The sequence below is a fragment of the Ammospiza caudacuta genome, chromosome 13, assembly GCF_027887145.1.
Source record: "Ammospiza caudacuta isolate bAmmCau1 chromosome 13, bAmmCau1.pri, whole genome shotgun sequence".
NCBI lineage: Eukaryota > Metazoa > Chordata > Aves > Passeriformes > Passerellidae > Ammospiza > Ammospiza caudacuta.
In genome coordinates this window covers 5,915,403-5,940,789 of record NC_080605.1, presented here as the reverse complement: position 1 = coordinate 5,940,789, position 25,387 = coordinate 5,915,403, and the positions used below count along the sequence as shown (strand labels likewise).

At 49.2% G+C, this 25,387-nt stretch overlaps 2 protein-coding genes across 3 annotated transcripts in view; one reads left to right on the top strand and one right to left on the bottom strand.

Moving 5' to 3' along the window:
• The window catches only part of LOC131563695 (hydrocephalus-inducing protein homolog), a 29,043-nt gene extending 17,742 nt beyond the window's left edge, over positions 1 to 11,301 (top strand). Inside the window, exons 15-25 of the mRNA XM_058813811.1 lie at positions 368 to 603; positions 1,333 to 1,433; positions 2,583 to 2,718; positions 3,165 to 3,329; positions 5,511 to 5,663; positions 7,522 to 7,760; positions 8,100 to 8,355; positions 9,346 to 9,489; positions 9,657 to 9,800; positions 10,287 to 10,600; positions 10,785 to 11,301. Of these exons, the coding sequence (XP_058669794.1) occupies positions 368 to 603; positions 1,333 to 1,433; positions 2,583 to 2,718; positions 3,165 to 3,329; positions 5,511 to 5,663; positions 7,522 to 7,760; positions 8,100 to 8,355; positions 9,346 to 9,489; positions 9,657 to 9,800; positions 10,287 to 10,600; positions 10,785 to 11,301 (2,405 nt within the window). The remainder of the gene's footprint in view (positions 1 to 367; positions 604 to 1,332; positions 1,434 to 2,582; positions 2,719 to 3,164; positions 3,330 to 5,510; positions 5,664 to 7,521; positions 7,761 to 8,099; positions 8,356 to 9,345; positions 9,490 to 9,656; positions 9,801 to 10,286; positions 10,601 to 10,784) is intronic.
• A 7,356-nt stretch (positions 11,302 to 18,657) lies between these two features.
• Positions 18,658 to 23,590, bottom strand: NUDT7 (nudix hydrolase 7). 2 transcript variants are annotated; one of them, XM_058813711.1, is made up of 4 exons: positions 23,309 to 23,590; positions 21,753 to 21,911; positions 19,475 to 19,903; positions 18,658 to 18,879 (listed from the first exon to the last, which is right to left on the bottom strand). In XM_058813711.1, the coding sequence occupies exons 1-3, from the start codon at positions 23,588 to 23,590 to the stop codon at positions 19,520 to 19,522; spliced, it is 825 nt and encodes a 274-aa protein (XP_058669694.1). In that variant the 3' UTR covers positions 18,658 to 18,879; positions 19,475 to 19,519. The 2 variants fall into 2 exon arrangements, with proteins under 2 accessions (XP_058669694.1, XP_058669692.1); XM_058813709.1 differs by lacking the exon at positions 18,658 to 18,879 and having other exon boundaries at positions 19,085 to 19,903.
• Between the last annotated feature and the right edge of the window lie 1,797 nt (positions 23,591 to 25,387).

Sequence of the window (25,387 nt, the reverse complement as noted above, 5' to 3'; positions counted from 1 at the left end):
CTTTTAACTGTGCTGCTAAATGTTGTCTGCATGTGCTACCTCAGTGGCATTTGAGAGCGTGACATCCTTTTTGTGCCTCTCCTGCCTCCCTGCTGCAGTCACTGTTGATGGGCATGGAGAAGCCCTGGGCTGTGCCTGCAGTTGGTTTTTCCTCCCCATCTGGGTTTAAATGACTCTTGGTAAGCAGGCTGGGAGATGTCTGCTCCACACATAGCTGGCCAGCCAAGCCGTAGATCCACTGCAATGAGCTGTAGTTCAGATAACAAAGAAGTAAAATCCAAGCACAGTTTTATCCTACCAGCAGGATATTCACACCAGCAATCACGAGGTATTGATGCCTAAATGGGGATTTGTGTCATTTTCTTAGGTTTTCCTCACACCTTGAAGTGTTGCCTGTTTAACACCTCCCTGACGCCCATGGGCTTCTCCCTGTACATTCCTGGGGATGGCTTGGGAGTGCCCAGTGTTAGCAGCTCCACTCAGATAGGCAAACCCAGCAGCCAGCTGTGGAGGAAGGAAGTTCGAGTTCTGATAAGGCCACAGGAATTTACCATAAACCCCCACAGCGGGACCGTCCGTGCCCTGGGATCCCAGGATATCAAGGTATGGGAAGAGTCCAGCTGCTGGGGCTGAGGCTTCACTGCAGTGTGGGAGGGCTTTAGCTCTGGTGCCAGCTTTGAGCATCCTGGGAGTGAGAGATCTGCACTGCTGGGAGGCCTCTGCTAGCTGGGTTACCTGGGATGTTCCTCAGGGAGCACTGTTTTGTTTCCAAAATCATACACTGAGATCAATACCATATGGTCAAGTCCTGAAGCCATTCTTGTGTTTTTGACAACAATTTATTTGATTGCAAGTGGGCAGAGGAAGGATGAAAACAGAAAGTTGCTGTTAAAGAGAGAGATATTGTGGAAAGCAGTTTTCTTCTCTTCCTGGTCTTGTTTCTCATCTCCTGGGCAGCAGATGAGTTGTATTCACTGCAGGAATCTTCAGTGGGGACAGAAAATACTCTGCAGCCACAAACTGCCCAGCATGTGCTGGGCCACACTCTGCCCTCAGCTTCCTGCTGTAAGTCTGGACTTGTTCCATTCAAGACAACAGACTTCTTCTGCATTTATGTCATTGTAGTCAGGTGAAAAATTAGTCCCTTTAGCAAATCTCAAATTGCCAGAGGGCTTTTTTTACTCTCAAAGACTGTTGCTCTACTTAGGGACCAGCAGAAGAATTAAAGGACAATACTCCCTTTGTCTACCATGGAACAAGAGCTGGAGGACAACACACATGGGTAATGAGAATTTTGGGAGTTAGCAAATAACTTCATTTCTTTTCTACCAGGTCACCCTGTGTCCCAACACTGTTGGGGACTACAATTTGGAGCTGGTGCTGGACGTGGAAGATGTTGGCAGGAAGGTGTTTGCACTGCCCCTCACAGCCAGGTACCAACACCTTTCCTGCACCTGCTTGTCTTTACTCGGGCATCCAGCACCAGCACACTGCCTGGCTGCAGCTCCAAAGGAGAAGTGCTGCTTCATGAGCTGGATCTGCCCATCTAGACATGAGAACAGTGCCAGGAAAGCAGCCCTTAGTGAGATACCCCCCTGCTCACAGCCAGCCATGGCCCTAGCCCTTTTTCTAAAGGGAGCAGGAATAACATGAATTGTTGGCCTGGGCTTTGGTGCTTGAGCTGGAACAAATTTCCAAAGGCTTGCCTGCCCTTCTTCCTGCAAGTGGTGAACTTATGCTGCTTGTGACCACCCTGCAGCAGTGGTTTGGAACACAGTGAGCAGCCTGCTGAGAGCTGGGGTCTGGGTCCCTTCAGCAGTGCATGTGCAGTGGGGAAGAGGCTCCAGGCAGGAGTGGGGAGAGCAAAAGGTCTTACAAAGAGGACTGTAGTCCTTGATGTGGCAGGTCACCTCAGCTTTCACTGCTTCCCTCTGGCTCTGTTGAGTCATGTTCTCAGAGCTGAGACCAAAAGTCATTCTTGCTGCAGCAGAATTCCATCCTGCTGTGCTGCTGTGGGTGTCAGTTTAGTGCCAAGAGGGATGCAGTTCCCTGGTGCTGTTCCTTCTCCCAGGCAGAGCCATCCAGTCAGTGCCTGGGCTGCCATTTTGTAAAGCAAGCACATATGGGGACAGTCAGTGTAGAGATCCATGGGGGAAAGAATTGAGGCAGCTCTAGGAACTGGAAGAAGTTGATCACCTGCACTGTGGGCCTTGTGCCCTTCACTGCTGGAAGAGATGATTCAGTTTTTAGGCAGGACAACAGTGCTGGAGGAGAAAAGGGAGTCATTTTCACTGATACACTGGAGTCTTGTGTTCCTTGAGCCTTGGTGGGCACCGGTCCTCACTGGAAAGACTCCCCCAGAGCTCAGGGACCACTGGCACTGTTACGGGAGTCCTTGCAAGTGTCCTTGGGCAGAGAAGGGGCAACACTGCTAAGACAGCTCTGGACTACTGTAGTATTGCTCTACTACTCTACTCTGTTACATTTGCAAATACCTTACACTCCATTGCATGTTCTTGGAGGACAAAAGTTCTCCATGCTCCCAGTGTCTCTCATTCCCCTGGGGTCATTTCTTCGCCCAGGTGCATCGTTCCTACACTGCGAGTGCTCAACCCTGTCGTGGAACTGGGGCACTGCTGCTTGAAGGTGCTCTATGATGAGAATGTGACCCTGGTGAATGACAGTGACTTCCCTGGCTGCTACTGTCTTCTCCCTCAGGTTTGGCCTTGCATCCATCTCCTCCCCTCAAATGTTACTGGGGGGGTTATTAGGGGAATAAAAGGGTTTGGATAAGACCTTGCTGGTTTCTATTCAAAGCTAAAGGTTTTCTGAGAACAGGAACCTAAATACAAACTTTAGGAAGCAGTTTAACATCTTGAGGAAGATGTTTAGAGTCTAGTCCTTGACTTGCTTTCAAGTGGGAGAGCTTCGAGGGCAGTGAAAATCCGATGCAAGGAAGCTGTCAGCACCCAAGTGGGTGTCTCTGATGCAGCAACTTTTGGACCCCTGGGGATGCTGAGCACCTACACCTTGCATCTTGGTTTTTGCTTTCTTACTTTCTCCTGAGAATTTTTACAAGCGTGTGGGAGTTGCTCTTGTGGTAGAGGTTAAGGAGTTTCAAGTTTCCTCAGTTCTGAAGATGCCTTTGATTCTGTCCCTGCCAGGAACACAAGGAGGAGGCTGCTGCATGGTACTCCAGCCTTGCACCGTCTGGGATTATCGAGGCTCACAGCTCGGTGCAGATCTCAGTTACACTCCAGGCCCAGTTGCTGGGACAATGCAGCATCACTGCCAAGCTGGCCGTGTTTGGGAGACCAGAATCCCCACTGGTGAGAGCAAAGGGACTTGTGTGCCTTGAGCAGCTCCTCCCAGTGGGGTGTAAACTGCACAGGGATTCTTCCAGGAGCTTGTGATTTATGGCTGGTGTGGACAAGGACAGAAGGGACTGGTGGCACAAGCAGCAGCTCATGCCTAGGAAAGAGGAAGAGTGGAAGCCTCACAGGTGGCAATCTGAGTGCCTGACCCAGCACAGAGTTACAAATCTGGGAGATGGGATAACAAGCCCAGGCTGAAACCCAAACCAGTCCCTGGGTCTCGTACTCTGCCATGTTATCAGATGAACACAAGTGCTGCTTCATTACAGCTGTTCAGCATCACATCCCTGAATCCTGCTAAAGCAAGCACTGTTTGCTAAAGGAATGTTTTGTGCAGAGCTGGACTGAGGCTTCTCTGAAAGCCAGGTCCCTCAGGTCTGAGAAACACCCAGCATATCTCCTCAAGAAAAAGCCCACCCAAAACAAAATGAATGTCCGCACAACTTGCATCTGGAGCACAGGATTTGCTTGTTTTTTCCACCAAGTTTGGAAATGGATAAAGCAAGCAATTCCTGAACTAAAGCCTCCTAAAAGAGGACTCTGAAGATTCTGAAGAAAATTCTAAGGATTGTAAAGAAGATTCTAAAAGATCTCCTAAAAGGCATATATCATGACAGCCAGTGACTACAAAATACAGGCCCAGTCTGCCAGACATGGATGCTCTTCATCCCTCCATAGTCTGCTTTGTGCCATGAGCACCCCACCAAAGGCAGCAGTGCTGCAGGATGTGGATGTGTGTGTGTAGCAGTAACACTGAGGACAAAGCTGCTGTCTGCTTTTATTCTCCCTCCTGTGTGTGACACTGCCTGTGATGCTGCTGAGCAGGGCTGCTCTTGTCCCTTTTAAGAATCCTGTAGATGAAGGGTTTGTGTGTTTTTATAAGCCTTTTCCTCAGTAAGGATCTGTCCCATTGTCACACCCTAACTGAAGCTGGGTCAGGCATCCTCCAGGTGCTACTCTGCTTGTCTCCAAAGGGCTCTGCCCTGCCTCTGCTGCTTCTATCGCACTGTCACCTAGAAGCAAAGCCAGCTGGTGAGGCACAGCTCCTCCCTCCAGCTTCTTCCTCCAGGGAGCCTTGGGCAGTATCAGCCAGGCTGCAGCCCCCTGGGCCTCCCTTCGCCCAGAGGAATACAAAATCCCTCATCATGCAGGGCTTTAGTTCTTTATTTTTGAGGTACCAGCCATGGTACATAGTTTCTGGCTCTTCTTTGCACAGGCATGTATGTCCCAAAGGGATGTGCATTTCTGGATGCTGCTCCTTCTGACTGAAGGTAATTCTGGCAGCTGTCAATGCCATTCCCTCAAGTCAGACATCACAAAAGGTTTTACATCATAGAGGCTGGTTTCTTCTGTGGTTAAATCATACTCCAAGCCCTCCAGCGAATCTTGTTTGTGTTGTGAGTTTTATGCATTTAATTCTTGTGTAAGAGTTGGGGTATTTAGGACCAGTGAAATCCAACAAGACTGAATAAATTTTCCTGGTTTCCACTGGTGTGAGCAGGTAGTTTAGCAAAGGGATCCATGTTCCTTGTCCCACCATCTGTGCCATTTCTGCAAGAACAATCCTTTTGAGTTTCAGACTATTAAGTCAGTTCAGACTTTTTCTTAAGGAAAAAATACTGCTTGAATGATGCAACTACTAATTGATGCCCCTTACTCATATATATGAAGATTACACATCAGCACAAACTGAAGGCAGCTAACTTGCCTCATCTCCACTCTGAAGAGCCTCCTTGCCTCTGGCTCGTGCTGCTTTCACCAGTGCAGCTTTTTGAATTGTAAAGAGTCTTCAAGGATGGCTGTGCAGCAGCAAAGGTTGGGAAGGTGCTTTGGGCCAAGGTGGAGCATTTGAATGAAGCAGGCAGGAGGTAAAGGAAAGAGCCGTGTGGAAGAGGTGTGAAGAAGCAAGCATGGCAAACAGCAGTGCTTTGTCCTCTGATGATGGGAGCTTGTGGCTTTCAGGTGGGATCACTGCAGACCCCACACTTGCTCCAGGCCTTCTGTTTCAGTCTGCATCACTGACAACTTCCAAGGGCCATCATTGTCCCCAGTCTAGGAATGCTCTTGGAGCTGGCTGTGTTTTTAAAACTGCCTTTGTTGCGTCTTTTGACCTTTCCTACCTTCTTCCTGGAACAGGAAATCCGTTTAGAGTGCGTTGGCCAGGGCCCCGTTGTCTATGTCCATCCCAGGGAGATAAACTTCGGCTCTATCCCAGTCCTAGAGGATTGTTCCAAAACTCTCCACCTCGCCAATCAGTGTGAGATTCCTGCAACCTTCCAGGTGGAGATGGTAAGTGTGTGTGGGGCTGTTTTCCAGGGACAGGTGCTGGTTACCAGCAGCCCTTGACTTGTTTTTTGTATGTAGTGTTTCTGTATTGTTCTGTGTGAGTGGAAGCAAGATATTCCATCCAAGGGCAAGCAAGAGGAGCCAGGATCTCAGGCACGCCTCTGTGAAATAGTTTGCAGAGAGACTGGAGCAGAAATGAGTCTGGATCATGTTTGCAAGTTCTCTCTTTATTTTATGGAAGATACTTAGCTGTGCAAGTCCTGTTTTCGGAGCTCTGAGATCAAGAGAAGCCTGTGGCCCTTTGCTCCTAAGAGGGCATGGATTTCCCCATGGACTCCCCATTCCATCTGCATTTGTTTGTGCCAGACTTGTGTTAATGGCAGAAAGCAGGGTGTGAGATGTGCCCTCAAACTGCTCATGGGGAGGCAAGTTTCACAACTCCTGTGGGTCAAACCAGTGGTGCTGTTGCAAATAAATGCACCTGTGAGGGTTGTGCACCCCCAGAGCCTGTGGTCTCTGTAGCATTGCAGAATGGCTCTGGAGATCACCTGCAGAGGAAGGTTGTTTCATTCCTGGAGGTTACAGAGGGGGACAAGCTGCAGGGCTGGAGCTACAGCTGCTTCTCTGTCAGGAGGAGCAGCCAGGAAGGGTACATGGCTTGGGGCTGAGTGGGATGTGCTCCCTGCTGGAGGGGGCATCTGTGGAAGGCTTGAAAAAAGCTTTGAAAAGAGATTTGATCTTCTGTATATTGGATGAGTTCAACTTCTAGAGCTGGTTAAAGCCAACCCTGATCAAGTGGACTTGTTTGTATTTGTGGATAAATCATCAGGTGTTGTGTGAGAGTTCAGGCTCAGCCTCCTGGGCCAAGGAGGAGGGGCGTGAATTTTCCTCTTGCTGCTTTTCTAGCTGTATGGGGGATAAATGTTATCCCAAAGTGGAGGACTGGCAGGGCAGTTTTTTCTGACTCCACAATGGAGTTCTGCTTTCAGCCTCTGCAGGGAGCAGTGCACCTTGGCTGGGTGCTCATGGTGTGTAAAGGTTGGGTTTCACGTGCTCCTGCCAGGGCCAGACCTGCAGAGCTGTGTCTGTACAGCTGTGCTGGTGCAAGGCCTTTCCCCCTCCTTTGGGCACCTTCCAGCTCCCTTGCTCAGTCCATGAAGTCCATGAGAAAGCAGATGACAAGAGTTCTTGGGAAGAGTGGGCCATGCCCACAGAGCACATGTTGTCCAGTTTTCTTTCTGCTTCCTGCTTTCCTGCTCTGCTATAAGCATTTAGAGGTGACTTTTCCAAAGCAGAGGGCCCTGGGGCACCTCTCTACAGCTGATGATTGGTGGGGAGTGAGGGCTTCAGTCCTTCAGGGGTGTTGAGAAACACTGATGGCCCCTTGGGAAAGGAGATTTGGGATTTTGCTCAGCTGGCTTTGCAGAGTTATCCTTCAGGCTCTCAGCAGTGTCCTCCAGCTGTGTGGCTGCTGGGCTGGGATTTGAGCAGTCCTGCCTTCCTCCAGCCATGAGCCTTTGTGCACACCCAGCTCCGCTGCCAGGAAGCCAGCAGGGAGTAAACAGCTTCCCTTGGCAAGCGCTCCAAAGAGAGCCAGCAGGGGGAATTACCTTCTCCTGAGGAGGAGCTTCCCTTGGGTTGAGCAAAACAGGGCTAATGACCCGAGTCTGTTAAAGGAAGGTAAAATACAGGTTGTATAAGCTCTTGGGGAGTTGCTGTGCTGGACACCATAGCTTACATTTAGGGAAATTAAACGTTTATGGTTTTTATACTCATCTCTTTAGCCTTCCCGTTTTCTGCACCTCACAGCAGAGCGCGGTCCATGGCTTCCATCTAACTTAGTGTTTGGCTTTTCCTACAGGCTGTGGAACGTTCCTGCTGGAGGATTGAGCCCAGTAAAGGAGTGGTCCCCCCCCGTTCTGAGGTGTCTGTGGCTATCGTAGCTAACCTGAATGACACAGTGAAATTCCAGGAGAAGCTGAAGGTGTTCATTGAGAACAACCCTGTGACCATCATTCCTCTCCAGGCTGTGGGCATTGGCACCACAGTTGTCACGGACAAACCTCTCGTTCCGAAGCTCGACTTGAAGTCCTGCTTCAGGTAGGAGACTCTAGAAACTTCCACATCTCCTGTGTGTTCAGCAAGGAACAATATTTCCATAGCCCTTCAGGGTAGATCTTCAGTACTCAAGGTCCCAGCTCTGTTTCCATGAAACCACAGGAATTCATTTAGAAATACGTCAAATATCCTGGAAAGCCACAGAAATGGAAAAGCTGGAAGACCTGGCAGGGCTGAAGCTTTGAGCCTGGGCAGCCTTTTGGGCAGAGGTTTTAATTGCAGAGTGTGCAGTCAGGGAATGCCATCAGGGTGAAGCTGAAGCTGAGTGATGCCAGGGAAATAACAGCTCCCGTGACATTTTCCATCTCTCTTCTCTTGCAGCTTTAGTCGCTGCTTTTACCACTTCCAGCTGACGAACAGAGGCCGCCGCACGCAGCGGCTCTACTGGAGCACGGAAGGGTTCCGCACCTTCCGCCGCAGCGCTCGGGCCCCGGCCCCCGCGGGCCCCCAGGGCAAAGGGGCTCCCCCCATGCCCAGGCCTGGCAGCCCCGTGTTCAAGCTGTGCCCAGTGCAGGTGGACCTGAGGCCGGGCCAGACTGTGGACATGGTGCTGGAAGGCTGCTCCAGCACTGTCCAGGTGAGGCCCTGCCCAGGGCTGAGCCTTCCCCATCAGATCCCCTCCACTGCAGCTTCTTCTGCAGCCCCTTGACACTGGCCTGGCACAAGGAGCATGTGACTTCAAGAAACTGTTTCAAAGCCAGTTGCTTTCCTTGCTGGCCACCATCAGTTGCTAAGGCTCTTTTGTGTTTCCCTAGCTACCATAAACCCAACTTGCTGATCCCAAAATACAGACTGAAGGAAGTACTGCTCCTTTGGGCAAACAGGGCTTACCTGTGTCATGTGCTGAGGCAGAAAGGGAGAGCAGAGAAAAGAAGTTGCACTTAGGCTAGAAGCCCATGCAGGAAGCAAATTAAACTACTGTCAAGTGCTTTTTCTGAGGGAAAAACCCTTTACCCAGGCAGTAAAACAAATGCCCTGGGAATGGCAGGAGCGTCTGGGAGCAGCATTGCTTTTCCTCTGAAGACAAACGTGGGCACAGGGCTGCTCTAGCTATGAGTCCTGGAGGGGGAAAACACAGCATGCCAGCTCTAATGATCAGTGCAATGTCATCCAGGCAGGAAACTGTTCCCAGACATCATCAGAATTGACAGTTTGACTTTGGTCAACTTTTCTATCACTGCTTGCGCCAGTGTCTCAGCCACCCCTGGTGTCCCAGGGACAGCCAGGTTCTGCAGCACCCCTGGAGAGCAGCTCAGAGGGGGAGATTTTAGCAGGGTCTGGGAGTGTTCTCCTGCCTGGACCTTTCTTTCCAGGGGAAATGAAACTCTGCAGAGAAGCTGCCAGCTAAGTCTGGTATGCATTCCCTGGCTCCAGGAGCCCTGGGCACAGATATTTAGAATAAATAGGTGGCAGCACAGAAAGAAAAGAGAGCTATTGAGGAGAGCAGAGACTAATTTCAGTCCCTAATAACAAGTGACAGGAATGGGGCCCATGGGTGGGTGGCAAGGCAGTGTGGGGTGTTGGGCCTGCCAGCACACACTGGGACACAAGGGAATCTTGTGTGCAGGAGGTGAAGGAGCGGCTGCTGTGCCACACTGTGGTGGGCAAAGAGACAGCAAAGAAACAGATCCTGCAAACAGATGTCATCTGCAACTTCATCTGCCCTGCAGTGCAAATGTCCCCCAGAGCCATCGCTTTCCGTGTGGAAAAGGTAAAATCACCAGATTGCATCCTGGCATTTAAAGGTGTAACTCTTAACTTGGCTGGAAGTAAATAGAAATATATGCACTTCTGGGGCTGAAAAGTGTGAAGTGCATTGGAAGGGGAAGGAGGTCTATGGCACTGGAGGTTGTTTTCCCTTGTCTCCTGTTTCTGTAGAAACCCAGTGATGTCCTGAAACTGCAGTACCAGCCGCTGACATTAAAAAACACCAGCTCCCTGCCATTCAGCGTGGTGCTGGACTTGGAGCAGCCCTTCCTGGTCTGCAATGTGAACCGGAAGCCCCTCCCTGCAAATTGCAACGTGAGCCTCTGTGGGCTTGGCAGTGGGGTTTGAGGAGGAGGGATGTGGTGCTGCACTTCTGCTGGGAGCTCCTCAAGTTGAGAAGCTCATTCTGTAGTGTCAGCAGTGGATTGGCCTGAGCTGAATCAGCAGAGCTGCTGAAGGAATCAAAATCTTATCTGAATTGGTAACATCCATGCTGGCTCTAAAACATGAGGAGAGGGGAGTAGGAAAGCAGATTGAGGCAAGGCATGCAGTAGAGGTGTCTCCTGGAAAGCATGCCAGCTCTCCAGCAGCCACCCCCTTGGATTGGGGCTGAGCACAGCAACGGGAGCCTGAGGGATCCTGGACTGGACTGTGGTGCCTGCAGTCAGACCCCTGCTGTAGAGAGATGAACCATGAACTGAGGAGCCCATGCTGGGCTCACTTTGAGCATTTACTGTTTGCTGCTGTCAGACCTTGGGACATCATCCCACAGGTGATTAATTACTGCTCATCTCCTTGCAGCCTTTGACAGTGGGTGTAGGGAAGGACCTTCATCTCTGCATCCGCTTTAACCCAGCTTATAAGAACAGTCTGATCAGCTGGGTGGTAAAGAAGGTTCTCAGAGTGAGCTTCATGGAGCATCCTCACGTGGAGAAGATCCCTCTTCGGGGGGAAGTCTGCTTCCCAAATCTCCACCTCCCCACCAAGGCCGTGGACTTTGGCTGCATCATAAATGACACTGAACAAGAGTTGAATATGGAGATGACCAACTGCAGCCCACTCCCTGTCAACTACCACTGGTCATTCCTGACAGATAGCCAGGTGAACACCATCAGGTATGAGCATCATCATCCCCATGCTGCTGCGAGCATGGAGCTGCTCCAGCCTGGCTCTGAGTGGCTGTCACTGAGCTCAGCACACCAGCACCCAGCCAGGGGCTGCAGTGCAGTGAAGAGCTGCTCTTGCAGGCACCTCTCTCCCCCACTACAGGTCCACCATCACAGTTATGTTATTTTCCAGGTTCATCCCTTCACCACCTAAATTCAAGCCACGGTCATTAAAGAAGAGGAGAGTGTTTCTACGGAGATACTCCAGGACTGAAAGTGTGGAGGAGCCGACCGAAACCCCGGAAACAACGCAGGATTTTGTCCAGGAGGATTCTGCCCTGCAGGATTCTGCCCTGGAGGATCCGGCCCAGGAGGGTCCTGCCCAGGAAGATTCTGCCCTGGAGGATCCTGCCCAGGAGGATTCTGCCCTGGAGGATCCTGCCCAGGAGGATTCTGCCCAGGAGGATTCTGCCCTGGAGGATCCTGCCCAGGAGGATCCTGCCCAGGAGGATCCTGCTCAAGAGGACTCTGACCAGGAGGATTCTGCTCAGGAGGACTCTGACCAGGAGCCAGAAGATGCAGAGCATTCCCTGGAATCAGAGGTGGATTTTCTTGTGCACCTACCACTTGCTTTGCCTCCTCAACTTGCCACCAAAAAGTCATACTCGTGCCAGCCTCCCTTTTTGCTGCCCTTCCGTCCTGTGCCCTGAAGGTGGCAGTTGGACATGGGGTGTCTGGGGAGGCAGAAATAGGAAAGTTTTGCTCAGAGAAGCTCACTCAGATCCTACACACCTATGCTGACTTTGGGACTTTTTGGCTTAATTTCTTTACAATGTAAAATGAGGTCTTTATCTGCATCATGATGAGAAGGCCTCCAGCTTCCCATGTGTGTCAGTCCATGAAGAGTCCTGATCTCCACGTAGCCCCTTCCCAACCCAGCTAGAGCACTCACATCTCTGCCTTCACCCAAAAGCTGGTATTGCAGTGACAGCTCCAGAGCTGTCTTTTATAAAGCAAGACTTTGCAAAGTCACTGTCTCTTCCTCCAAACAAGGAAAAAGGCCTTTGATCTGTCTGGTGAACATTAGTACTTTGGAGTGGGAAGTGGCCCCTTGTTGTGCATCGGGGGAACAGAGGCTGCTCATGGGGCAATTAAAAAAAAAGTTGTAAGGAAGCAGAAGAGTTTCTCAAAAGCCCAGTGTTGTCATTAAGTTTATGGAGAAGGGTTGTACCTGCTCACACACAAATACCAGTTGTTTCTACACTGCACAGTTTTTCTGAATCAGGAGAAACAACAGTGTGGCTAAATGTTTTCAAATAGAAGCACAAAATCATCTTTATTTCCTGATTGTTGCCATGTATGCACAAGTAAACCAGGAAAATTCAGGTGGCCATCCTGGAATCCTGGAATGGCTTGGCTTGGAAGGGACTTCCAGAGATTATGTAGTTCCAACCCTCCCTGCCTGAGTGCTGGGGGCACCCAGTTCCCTCAGGCAGGTTTGATGTAGGAGGTGCAGATGGAGCCCAGGTCTGATCTGTGGCTGGGCTTGGACCCACACTCGACTGATGGCCTGGACATTGTCACCCTTGGTTTGTGCCCAGGCCCCTTTCCAGCTGCTCCTGGTGTGGGAGGTGCTGGAGCCTGCAGCAGCGTGATCTTGCTCAGAGCAGCCAGCTCACTGCAGCCCGTGGTGCTTTTTCCAGGGGCTGTCATCCACTCCTGGGGCGTCTCAGAGGCCGCTGAGGATGAGGGGACTGAGCTGGTTCTCAGAGATGGAGCACCCCAAGCTGGGAATGCAGGAGGTAAGTGGGAATTTGTCTCACGTCCATGTTTCCAGTGTGGGAGGTGGTTCTGTAGCCCCAGTGCCACTGGTGGCCCTCAGCACTGCTCACAGAGGGGCCTCACATCCCTCCCAGTCCATCACAAAGCTCTGCTGAAGCCAGTGCTCACTGGAGAGGCCATGTGGGACGTTTTGTAGGGCTGCCCCAGGATGCTCCCTGTGCAGCCCCTGTGGAGGGCATTGCTCCCCATTTACCTCATCAGGTGGTTTTCAGGACATTTTTGTAGGAACTTTGGCTGTAGCAGCTTGAGAGAACAGCACGTAAGTCAGAGAGAGGGAGAAAGGCCTCAGAAGTCAGATGAGCCTTCCCCCAGCTCCAAGGGCTCCCACCTCCAAGTCTCCTGGTTTTCTGAAGACAGTGAGAAGTGTTTCCAAAGACAAGTTCTGCAGCAGAGAGAATTTCTTGCTGCCAGGAGACATTCCAGTTGACTCTAATGTAGTCTATACTCATGGATAAGTGATTATGGGAGAAGATTTTCCCCATGGTCCCTCCACTGGTCAGTGGCACGGACACAGGATGAGATCAGGGTGATTCTGGCTGTGTTTGGGGAATAGGCCCCTCCAGCTGTGACTCTGCTTTATTTCAGGACACAGCTGCTCTTCTGCATCCATTTCCACTCTCACCATCTCCATCTCTCCTCCCCTCCCTGCAGGTTTTTGATGTGCGGCCGCTGTGGGGTGAGCTGCAGCCGGGAGAGAGCGAGCAGGTCACCTTCACCTTCTTTGGGCACGCCAACGTGGTGGCGCGTGTGCGGGCGCTGTGCCACGTGCAGGGAGGCCCCAGCTACGAGGTGGTGCTGACCGGGGAGGCCTCGTGCCCCAGCTACCAGCTGGACCTGCAGGAGATTGACTGGGGGCTGCAGGTACCACAGGCTGCTCCTGCCACGGCTCCTTGGCTGTCATCGTGGCCGCCTCCATCCCAGGCTCTCTCCCCCTCTCAGCCCCTCTGCTGGCTCTGGGGCTTGGAACACAACCTGTGAGAGACAGTCCAGCATCCCAGCTGGTTTGAAATGGCCATCCCCACCCCTCCCTCCCTTCCCCTGGCTGAGGGACAGGACACTGTCCTCTCCAAGGCACCTGACCCTGCCGCCTGGGGAGCACAAGGCTCCCAGGGAAGATGTCCAGAGGGACCTGTCCCTGGGATATCCCTCCACTGATCTGCTCCTAAAGCTTGAGCTCCAAGGAGATGCTCTTGTCAAATGCTCTGGCTTGATCCACAAAATCATCCAGGGAGGAACTTGGGCTTTCAGTCACTTCAGTACCTGAAAACAATGTCCCACAATAATCACCACTTTACTTCTTTTCACTTTAAAGTCCACAGATACTTCCAGCTGCTGGCACTGCCTGTGCTGTTCTGTGTGTCTCTCTTGTCACCTGTCTGTTTCTTGCCAATATTTGCATGCAGGTGCCTTTTCTCCTGGAATGCCTCTCAGAAATGCACTGACTTTTAGATACAATTCAATGGGGACAAAGTTGTCAAAGCAAAACAAAACTGTTCATTAGTAACAATTCAGCTGAGCTGGGTGTGTGTCTCCCTGCCCCCAGAGACGAGCCAACAAAAGGGCAATCTTTGTATCCCCTTTGGGACAGTCCCTGGCCCCTTTCCTGGTACTCAGGAACTTCCATTCTCTCTGACCAACAACTTTGCTGTCCCCTCCCCTCTCATCCTCTTTCCTTTTGGTCAGGTCAGGTTGTCAACCCCGTCCCTCTGCCAGCTCACAGCAACACCCAACAAACCAACCTGAACAAATCCAAACCACAAACAGCAACATGCAGAACCAACAACTTCCATTCTTTAACTCCATAAGCTTTTGGCTTCATCTTACACATCTCAGTGCCACCTCCTCTGTTTCTCCTGGCTGTTGGTGGCCCCTCAGAGTGCAGAGGACCTGGTCCCCTGGTTCATTTATTTCTGGCCTTTCCAAGGTTTTACCACCTCTCTGTAGCTGTGTGGTTGCACTGTGGCTGTGTGCTTTCAGTGCCATGAAAGAGGCAGGAGGTTGCCAGCATCAGGCCTGTGTCTGTAACTTCTCCCTGCTCTGTCCTCTCTGCAGAGGTTTAACAAAGTCCTCAAAGCAGAGGTGACCCTGCGGAACACCGGGGTCATGGAATTCACCTTCGTGGTGCCAAACTGCAGCACTGGCACTGCAGCAAAGCCTCTGCCTGGAGTGCCCGTGGTCGTGCCCACCACTGTGAGTAGCACAAGTCATTGCTTCTGGCCCTGTGTCAGGCAGCCCAGGAGAGAATTAAAGGAAAAAAGGGGGAGAAAAGAGGGAAAAAAGTGGGGAGAAAGAGGGAAAAAAGTGGGGGGAAACCCCAAGCTGTGCTGAGACTGCAGCCCATGAGAGCTCAGGAGCACACACTGCACCCCAGGGGTGGAGGTGCCAGCTTTTGGGTACAAGGAAGGTAGAAAGTGATGTGGTCTGATGGTTTCTTCTGGATGAGAACCTGTCCCCCTCAGCCTGTCTGTCCCCTGAGCCATCCCACAGCAAAGCTCTGATGCAGTCCCTTCCTCCTCTCCTGTCCCTGCAGGGTTCCCTTGCACCTGGCCAGAAGCAAGTGTTGAAGGTCTATTATCTGCCAGGAAAGCTGGGAGCCTTCCACAAGACTTTCCAGGTCCAAGTGGCTCATCTGGAACCGGCAGAAATCACCCTGAAGGGAAAGGGGACCTTCCCTGGGGTTACCAAGTACCGGCCCAGGAAGCTGAAAGGTGAGCACTGTGTTGGCTCCCAGGAGGATCCCCTGGTTTCCCCTGCCATCACACATCAGGCAGCTCACACCCATCTCCACAAGCCTGGAAGTTGCAGGGCTGCCAGACCAACACTTTGGCCTCTCTGGCTGCTTCCTGAGTTTTGAGCAGTTGAGTCCATTTAGGCTTTTTCCCAGGATCCTTTTCCCAGAATCTTGCCAGCACATTGTTGTAGTCCTGGAAAGATGATGGCCAGGCAGAAAAGCTTGGGAAAGCTGTGAGAGAGGCTGGCAGGGCTTTTGGCAGGGTTGGATGTGCGTGGCATTGCAAGGGATGAGATGATCCCCTGTGAGTGAGAATGAACATGAGGATTCAGAGAGGAGCAGCAGCATCCATTGTTTCTGGGACAGGCTGCTGTTAGGGAAGTGGGACTTCTCAGCTTCAGTGGGATTGGCAATGTGCCTTGTCTTCTATTTATGGATAATTCTTTCCTTCAGAAAATGAGGAGATACTGCAAGAGGAAGGAAAAAACCCAGAGGAAGAAGAAAAGGAAAAGGATGAATCATCTGTGACCATATGTGGTGATGGAGTCACTGATGCAGTCACTGATGGAGTCACTGATGGGTCACTGATTGTCACACCTGAACAACAGGCTAGTGTCCAACATCTCCCCAGGGCCCCTTCAGCTGAGGGGCTCCCCCAGCAGCACACTGGCTCTGGTGGAACAGGTGGGAGGGTTATTCCCACTTGGGAAATTGGAGGAGTAGCAGCTGTGCTCCCTCCCAAAGCTGCCTTTGCTTGTGGCCAGACCATCCTCCATACTTGGAGCTCTCAGATAGGTACTGCCACAATCAGATTGCAAGATTTCTGGGCCACTTGCTGCATTTGGAGAGCTTGTGCTGTGTTCTCTTTTGTGACTGAGAGAAATATTTGTATTCAAGTGTTTATACCTAGAAAGTGAGCAGAATATTCAGAGTCAGTGAAGGGCCAAGCACCAGCAAAGTCTTCTTCATTTGCTGTGTAAATGGCAAGAAGGGCAACTGAACTGGTGAACTTTGTGATCTCCAAATGGCCTTATTCATGATAGCCCTCATTTACTTTTTTTATTGGTGTATGATTCCATAAAGTATTTCTCGCCTGTTCTGGAATACAGAGGTTAAGCAGAAAAAAATACTATTTAAAAAAAAGGCAATTTCTGTACCTGTATGATGGGAATGATGTGGTTTCTTCTCCAGTGATACTGCCAACCTTGAGATTTCAGCTGAGGATAAAGAAACTGAATCATCCAAATATTCTTCAGAAGACAAACCTTGAGAAGACCAAGGGAAACTGGGAAGCTCTTTGAAGAACCTACAGAGCCATAAGAACCTCGAGGATTGGCATTGGCACATCTTGTTTACCAATAAAGCAGAGAAAGGAATCTCTTATGGGAAGAAATCTGTGAAGGCTGAGCCCTGCCCAGGCATGGTGCAAACTCCATGAGATCCTGCACTGTCTTCCTCTTCTCCCAGTGAAGCTTTTCGGGACAGAGAACTGGATCCTTTCCCCCTCTGGGAAGCACCTGGAGCTTTTATAGCCACCCTTAACCACTACTTGAAGTCCCACCTGTCCCTTGCCCCTGGAATTGGAGAGCTAATGCTCTGAACCCCTGTCATGAAGGCAGTGACACCCTTAGGATGGTCATGGATGACAGTCTGAGAGCAGCCACGTTACCTTGGGGTACTTTGGCCCAGATAACCCTGGGGATTGTGACAGGCTCAGAGAGAACACTCTTGGTCAGGTGTTGTTGTGGTGTGCTGTAATGTTCCATTTTAGACTTCCAGGTCACCTCCCAGGTGTGCCTATACCTCTTCCCCCTCGCCCCCCTTGCTGAGTGAGTCCTGTCAATCAGGCTTAACATTCCAGCAAGGTGTCGTGTGGTTGGTCAAGTTCAAAGGATGCCCCTCAGGCCTGGGGGTCATTGGCCTGTCTAGGTGTCCCTCGTCCCTTGAGACCCTGCTCCTCTCACCTGGTTGGTAGCTCACCTGTCCCTCCCCTTCCCCTGTCCCTGAGCTTAAAAGGTGAATCAAGCCATGCGGTCGGTATTCTCTTGGAGCTGTTCCCAAGATTCAGACCTCTGTAACCATGGAATAAACCTCTGGATTTAAACCATCCAGCAGAATCCATCTCCTTTTTCTCTTCACCATCGCCTGAAGCCTTCCTCCTGAGGTAAAAGGGGTTCCTAACAAGCCTGGACTTGTTCAGTGCCCAGCTGCAATCTCCAGGAAGCCAAGGTATCTCTGGGGTGATACACCGCTTTGGCCCAGCAGCAAGGGTCAGACTGGCCCAGGCACAATCTAACTGGTAATATTGGGATTCTTATTCCAATAAGGTGTGAGATGTATGGCACTGATCATGTGGGTCATTATGACTGAACTTATTGCCAATACCGTATCTACATATTGTCAGTGCAGTATAAAATATAAGCAGGTCTAATATGACATGAGCAGCTTTGGCTAGAAACCTGCAGCTTTACAGACTAGAACTGCAGAACTCACAGGGACAAAGCAACACAGCACCTGTGGAGCTGCTTCAGGATTTTATCTCTGGACATGACTGGGTCTTAGCTGGATCTGCAGCCAGAGGCACCAGGAAGCTGCTGGGGCATGCAAGGAGCTCAGGTGGCACAGGGGAGGGTGGCAGGAGCCTTTCAGCCCTTGCTCCTTGCCAGATGCAAGGGAACCCTGCAGGGCTCCCTTGATGCTCTTCCTCTGCCTTCTGGATGCTTTCCCATCCATAATGGGATTTCAGACTCCAGAAGAGCAGCCTCTGTGAGGTGCACTCCCAAAGGCAAAGGGATTCTAAAGTGAAAATCACTGCTCTAACTTGTGCCACTTTGCTGCTGAGTTGAACCAGAGGAGCATCCCCAGCAGCACCCCTTTTTGCAGCTCTCTGGCTCCCAACTAACTGCACACGTGCCAGCTGTGCCAAGCAATGGGGATTCTAGCTGTGATCACACACTGGGCAGATTGTGCTATCATGGTAACTGATTTTGAGAGGAATGACAGATTTGTCTTTACAAACTACCTGTGGGTCTGCTGGTAGATAAAACCAGCACTGGGAGATAAAAGAAACAATGGGAAGGATTCCACTTATTGATGATTGGGAAAAGATATTTGCTTTTACAAATAAACTTTAGGTTTGCTGCTAAATTAAATTGGACATTGAAAGATGAAAGAAACAATGGGGAAGAAACGCCCCCTAAATTCCATAAGAATTAAAAATGAAAAGGGAGGGTTATACCTTAGAGGGAAATCTTTGGGATCAGGCATACCAGGAAGTCTGAACCTCTCAAGTACGTCAGCCAAGGGGAAAGAGAGAAGGGAAATGTGGCTGGAAATTGGGATAAAAAGGGAGGCTGTGTCCTCCAGAAATTGGAGAGACCCCAGGGGAATGCCCCATGGCCTTTCCCTTTATTCAAATAAAGAAAAATTACTCCTCTGTCTCCTTTTTGGATAGAAACCTCTGATGTTTGTGGATTAATTTTCCTAACAACTTCTTTACTCAAATTTATACTGCTTTATCTTGTCTTCAGGTTTCAGTGTGTTTGGCATGGAGCATTCAGTCCTTAACTGTTCAGAGGCTCTTGCTGTGCAGTGTTGGTCTCTGACGATTCTTCGGGGGCTGTTTTGTAGGTTCTGAACCCCTTTCTGTTGTTGTTTATTTGGTGGGTTGTCCTCATGAATCCTCACCTCCACTTTTCTGTCCTGGAGAAGGCTCCTGCCAGCAGTTGAGTGAGATTTGATAACAAGATGGTGAGGGACAAACTTCAGTCCTGTTGCCTGTATCCTGAGTTTCCCATAGCCTATGGAATTGCCTCGTGAGAAATGTTAAATTAACCAAAATTCACTGCCCATATTGACCTGCCCTCTTCCCTCCACAAACCCAAACAAAACAAGATTGTGAAAGCACCTGAAACCTTTTGTATTTTTATTGTGCATTCTGTAAGTGCTCAAAGACACCACACAAGACTGTATGGATCATATTGTCCATGCATGGCACATGTAAGAGGCAGACAGATCCCTGAAAGTTTTCCTAGGCTAACTCAGACACAAATTCCATCAAACAGTATTATCTCATTATAGACAAAGCAATGCACAGAAAGTATCTCTGATCACACAGAACAAAGGCACTGAAACTGAGAAGTGAAACAGACCTTTTCAAAGTCTGTTTCATAAAAAATATTGTGCGCTTCTCACAGCTCTTAGATTAAAAATTGTATTAATTTAGTTAGAGATCGTCATCCTAAAGTTCCCAATTCTGATGAAATTCAAGTGTAGCTTTCAAAAAGTAGGTACAAAGGAAATGAACCAACCTCCTTTTTCCTCTTTCAAAATAAATTCATGGCCAGACCAAGTTGTCACAGATTACTCTTCTTTCTTTCATGTATAGATGCATACAAATTAGTGAAGTAATTCTCAGAAGATGAAAATAAGTTGTCAAGATCATAATCCACTTCAAAGGTAGGTCTCTCTCCAAAAATTACAAGAGCAAGAAATACAGCGAAGTGTGCAGTCAGTCCCCATATCTTGAATGACTTTCTGTGTTCCTGGTCATGGTATGTAAAGCAGTGTACTCGAGTTGAGTACCCTGAGGAGGTTTTATAAGAGAAGGTCTTGTAATCTAAGGGCTTGACAAAGTACTCCAAAGGCACAACAAAAACCTTGCTCACTTCATCTGGGTTAGGAGTGACCTGGAATGTTTCCTCTATAAATCCTACAACTGGTGTCACCAAGTTATTCATCTAAAAAGAGAGAGAAAAAAACAATAAATAAGTAAATTTTAAAAAATCAACAAAACCCTCATACACTTATGTTTGAACCAAGTAAAAATGTTCATTACTTAAAAAATCACTTCATTGTTACAAAATGAGTACAAGAAGCCTATGAATGTTTTCAACTGCAATGCAATTTAGTCCCCCTAATGGCAATCTATGTAATTTGACTTGAAGAATTTGAAGTCATATTTTTGTATTGTCAAAAATGACTTTACAAATACTCTGTTCATCCTGTATAATCACAGAGCAGTTTAAAAGGCTTGCCAGTTTGCTACAGAAGTAGAAAAGCATGCATGCTTTCCCATGGCTCTTCCTTACTGACGATTTTAATTCTGATTTTAATCCAGATTTTCCCTATCATAGATCATATTTCTGTATTGTTTTCCCAGGATATAGGAATTTTCCAGAATATGGAAATATTTTTCTATAGGTACAGAAATATTATTGCAATGTATTTAGCCATAAAATGTAACACTTTTTGAAACACATTATTTATGGACATTTTAATTCTAAATGTAATCCCTGCTTCCATGGGAAGGCAAAATCACTGAAATCATAGTTTGCATCAACAGAACACCAAAATTCTTTAGGATACATTGATAGTTCTGTTTGTTCACACTAACAAAGACCACTGTCCTGTAGAAAGGAGGAAGAGCAAAACAGTGATTGTGGTATTTGATTCAAGTCTGGAAGGATTCTGTCTGAGTCAGAAGCACCTGGAATGTACACACTGAGCAGACAGAGTGTCATCTGACATGTACAATGCTCATGGTCCAAAACCCTCACCATCTCTCCTACTGACTGAAGTAATTGGCTGGAAAACAGGGAAAATTTGATCCTTTTTACACACTGCCACTGAGCTATGTGGCTTTAAGGTTATCTGTACAAAAATGTACAATAATTTAAGAAGTTAAACAAAGCTTAAATAAAGCTTTTTGCAATAAAATTTCAAAAGTAGTTCTTTCCATTTTTAATGGGGAGAGGATATTGCTATCAGATAGAAGAACAGGAGGCATAGTGATAAAGTGCTACCTGCTAAACAAAAATAATCTTCAGAAACAGCAATTCCTCTGTTCTATGGGAAAACTGACCCTATGTAATACTGAACACTGCTATTGAAATTGAGAACCTGTTAATTTACAAATGGTGACCTACACTCCAAAGACACCTCTGGGAGTCTCCCTGCTAGAGGAAGATGATGCACACAATCCTGGGGCACATCCCCTCTCTGTCTGCACAGCCCTGGAGTCAGCAGCCACCAAACGAGACAGCTGTGAGGCTACAGCAGCCACCCTGCCTGGGAGAGTGAGCCCTGCACAGCTCCAGGGATGGGGATTGTACAGCCTGCCAGCAACATCTGCTCTGCTTCTGGGCTGACCTCATGGTGAAGAGGATTTCTTTCTTGCATCTCATCACAGTGTCCGTGCCGCTGCTGTGTCCATTGCCTCAAGAAGAGTTCTGGTATTGTCCCCTCTCTGACAGCCCAGGAGAAGAAAGCAGCCAAATCCCCTGGCAGCCTTCACGCTGAGCAAGCCCCCATCTCTCAGCCTGGCTGCTCATCCATCACCCACTCACTGTGACTGCTCTCATGGCTCTGCTGAACTCTCACAGGGCAGCGCTGGCTGTGTGGTGCCCCAGAGCTGCTCTCACAAACACCAAACCCTGGGCAGGAACCCTTTCCCTGGCCTCTGCTGGACACACGGGCTGGGCACATGAGGAAGCGGCGCCTCTTGGCAGTTCCAGGCTTGAAAAGGTCACTGCCAACCACACAAGTGAAAACCACCCAAACTTATTCTGTAATGATAGGCTGACTTACTTTATCAATTCCAGGCATCAGCCTACAGATGACTTCCACCTTCTCTGGCTGAAGACCCACTTCTTCTTTAGCTTCTCGGAGAGCAGTGTCAATGTCATCTCTATCAGTGTCTTCCCTTTTACCTCCTGGAAAACACACTTCCCCTGGTGATCTTCTCAGCTAGAATGTAAAGGAGTAAAGTACTGTTAAATAGAACAAGGTTTATGTTTCTTATTGGATCCACACTGATACATGCTGGTATTGCAGCATCCCTTTGTGTTTATCTTTCCAGTCAAAGAAGCTGGAAATGGTGGTTAAGGATTCCGCAGACCAGAAGAAACATACCTTAGCAAGAGTAGCCAGCTAAGAAAATGCTGAGATAGCTATCCCCTGGTAATCCATAAATCCTCACTATCAAAAAATACCCTGTACCTGTACACCATTGTGTAATTCATACCGGAACTTCTGCTTTAGTATGCCAAAGTTCACATTTTGCATCATCTTGTTTATGTAAATGACTGACAGAATAATCCAGACAGACTTGTAGAGCAAGATCAAAATACTCTAAGAGCAAAAACCTTTGAAAGACATAATTAAATAACATCCCCATGAGAGAGGAAATAACATTTTGCTTCAGCCCAAAAAGATTACAGAGCAAAAGAATGGAAATGGTTGGTTCTGTTTCCTATCTGTTGTTATCTATGGTTAAAATGTGTTTTGTTTAATCTGTTGGGTGTTGTTGAGAACTGGGAGAGGGGAAGGGTTGAAGACATGACCAGAACAGGAAGAAGGGTGATAAGGGAAAGGACAGAAGAGTTGGCAGTCGGCAGAACCTGAGTTCCTGAGTAGGCACTCAATGGGAAAGGGGACAGGGACCAGCCCCAGCTGCAAAAGAGGATAAAAGATTGCCATTTTGTCAGTGTGTGTGTGTGTGTTTCTGCCTTTGAGGAGGGAGACACACACCCGACTCAGCTAACTCATTACAAATTAAATTATTTAGTTATTGCTTCAAAGACTGTGTCCCCTCCTGACTGTATCAAAAAGTGAGTTATTTCTAAGATAGGTTTAAATACATTCCAGTAGTAGGCTTGTGCGTCAAGGATCAGTAACAAACACATTTACAATCAATTTAACAGCTATGTAACTGTGATTACTTGTTTTTTAAGTAAGACCCAGCAACAGAAAAAAGTAATTCCTGAGTACAGGCAGTTGATGTGACACAAGGATGGAAAACAAGAGCTGTAGAAGAAAACAAAATGCTGGAGAAAGAGTTCTGGCAGCCTTGGGTTGTTGTCTTTTGTATAGTAAAGGAAGAGAAGAGTAATATTAACCGCAGACAGGAAAACCTCATTTAACAAAGCTGCGTTCCACGGTCAGTTTCCTTATTTAAGTAAGCAACCATTGCCGGCTGTGCAAATGTTAATTTCCCGTCACGGGTTTCCGGGATCCTGGCATGTTCCTGGCACGCAAACACCAGAATCACATCAGTGTAAAAACACCCGGCCGTGCCCTTGGGCACAAGGGCGGGAGCAGGGGGGCACTGGATCGCGCCCCGGTGGTTCCCGGAGCCCCGGTACCTGCAGCGAGCGGACGGTGAGCAGCAGGTGCAGCCGCCCCGCTCGCACCATCAGCGGCAGCAGCACGGCGGCTCTGGGCAGCGGCAGGCCGGAGAACCTGTCCCCGATATCGAACTGCCTCAGGCGGTGCCGGGCCCTCTCCATGGCGCCGTGCCCAGGAGCGGGCAGAGCGGAGCTCGGGCACCCTCGGGCCGTGCCCCGCTCATGCCCCGGGCCGGGACAGGGACAGGGACCGGGACAGGCACGGGGAACGGGGCCCGGCTCCTCCCGCTCCGCCGCCATCTCCGGCACCGCCCCCGGCACGGCCCGGCCCGGCTCCGCCACTCGGCGCTCGATCGCTCCTGTGACAAATGCATGCTCTTTATGATTGGCCGTTCGCAAATGTTAAAGTGGATATTACATGTGTTGTGTTAGAAAGTAATGCTGTTACTTCTCTTAAATATATTTTTAGGTTCTAAAAAATGTTAGAATAGAAACTATGCTATGGAGGATACTTTTTTTAAAGAAAGGACTCGCAGCGATACAGCAGCCACAGGACACCTGAATCTTTCAGAGAAAAAGAAGTTATTGCCCCATTATCAGAGAAAACAAACTTCTTCCTACCTCAAAGGTGCTGTTAGGATTCAGAGGAAGAAGGTGGCACTGACCAGATAGAATCCTGTGTTTGAATGGAATTTATGCATCATGTATGAAATATGTGAATATGCAACCGGTTATTGCTTTTAAGGGGTAATCCTTTGTTAACGGGTGTCCTTTTTCGAGCTTGTGCTGCCCAGAAAAAGGTACCCGGACGTCCATAACTCTTTGTCTCTATTGTCTCATATTGTCCTAATTCAAATTGTCCAAATTATTATTACTCTAATTGTATTACTATTTTTATAACCATTTTATTACTATTAAACTTTTAAAATTTTAAAAACAAGTGACTGGCGTTTTTCACAGTTCCCTTTTTCCCTTTCCCCCTCCGGGCTGTCCCTGCGCCGGGAGCTGCAGGGCCGCGCTGCCCCAGACGTGCGGAGGCTCCGCAGATTCCATCCAGTCCCGCCTGAACTCCAGCACTGGAGCAGCTCCCAGTGGGAGAAGGACCGTGAAAGGGCTGCATTTGTGACCCGCCACAGAACCATAGGTGGGAGAGGAGGAACCAGAGGAGGTCCCTTCCACAGAACGTGGACGGGACTTTAAATATCACCTTATTCCACCTCCATGGTGTTGGAAATGCACGAACCTTTAGATACAATTCAGTGGGGACAAATGGTCGAAGCAAAAGAATACTCTATTCGTAATGAGCCAGGTGTGTGCTGCCCTTGCCTGACAGACCAAGACACCCACCCCCTGAGGAAATAGCTTCTTTTTATACCCTTTCCTGGTCGGGGCTGTCCCTATCCCCTTTGCCATTGGATGGGTACTCAGGAACTTCCATTCTCTCCCGACTGCCAACTTTTCACAGAATCACAGAATGAATTAGATTGGAAAAGACCTTTAAGGTCATCTAGTTCAACCCATGACCTAACACCTCCTCATCAACTAAACCATGGCACTGAGTGCCACATCTACTCTTTTTTTAAACATGTCCAGGGTTGGCAACTCCACCATCTCCCTGAGCAGGCGATTCCAGTGTGCCGTCACTCAGTGAAGAATTTTTTTTCTAACATCTAATCTAAACTTTGCCTGGCACAGCTTAATACTGTGCCCTCTCGTTCTGTCACTTGTTGCCTGGGAGCAGGCCGGGCCCCACCTGACCACAACCACCTTTCAGGGAGTTGTAGACAGTGATGAAGGCTCCTGAGTCTCCTTTTCTCCAGGCTGAGCACCCCCAGCTCCCTCAGGGGTTCCTCACAGGGTTTGTGTTCCAGCCCCTCTCCATCCTCATTGCTTCCTCTGGACATGTTCAAACATCCCAAGGTCCTTCCCAAGCTGAGGGGCCAGGCTGGACACAGCACTCAGGGTGTGCCCTCAGCAGTGCTGAGCATAGGGGAAGGATGATCTCCCTGCTCCTGCTGCCACACCATTCCTGATCCAGGCCAGGAGCCATTCTTGGCCCTCAGGGCACTCTGCTGGCTCACGTTCAGCTGCTGTTGA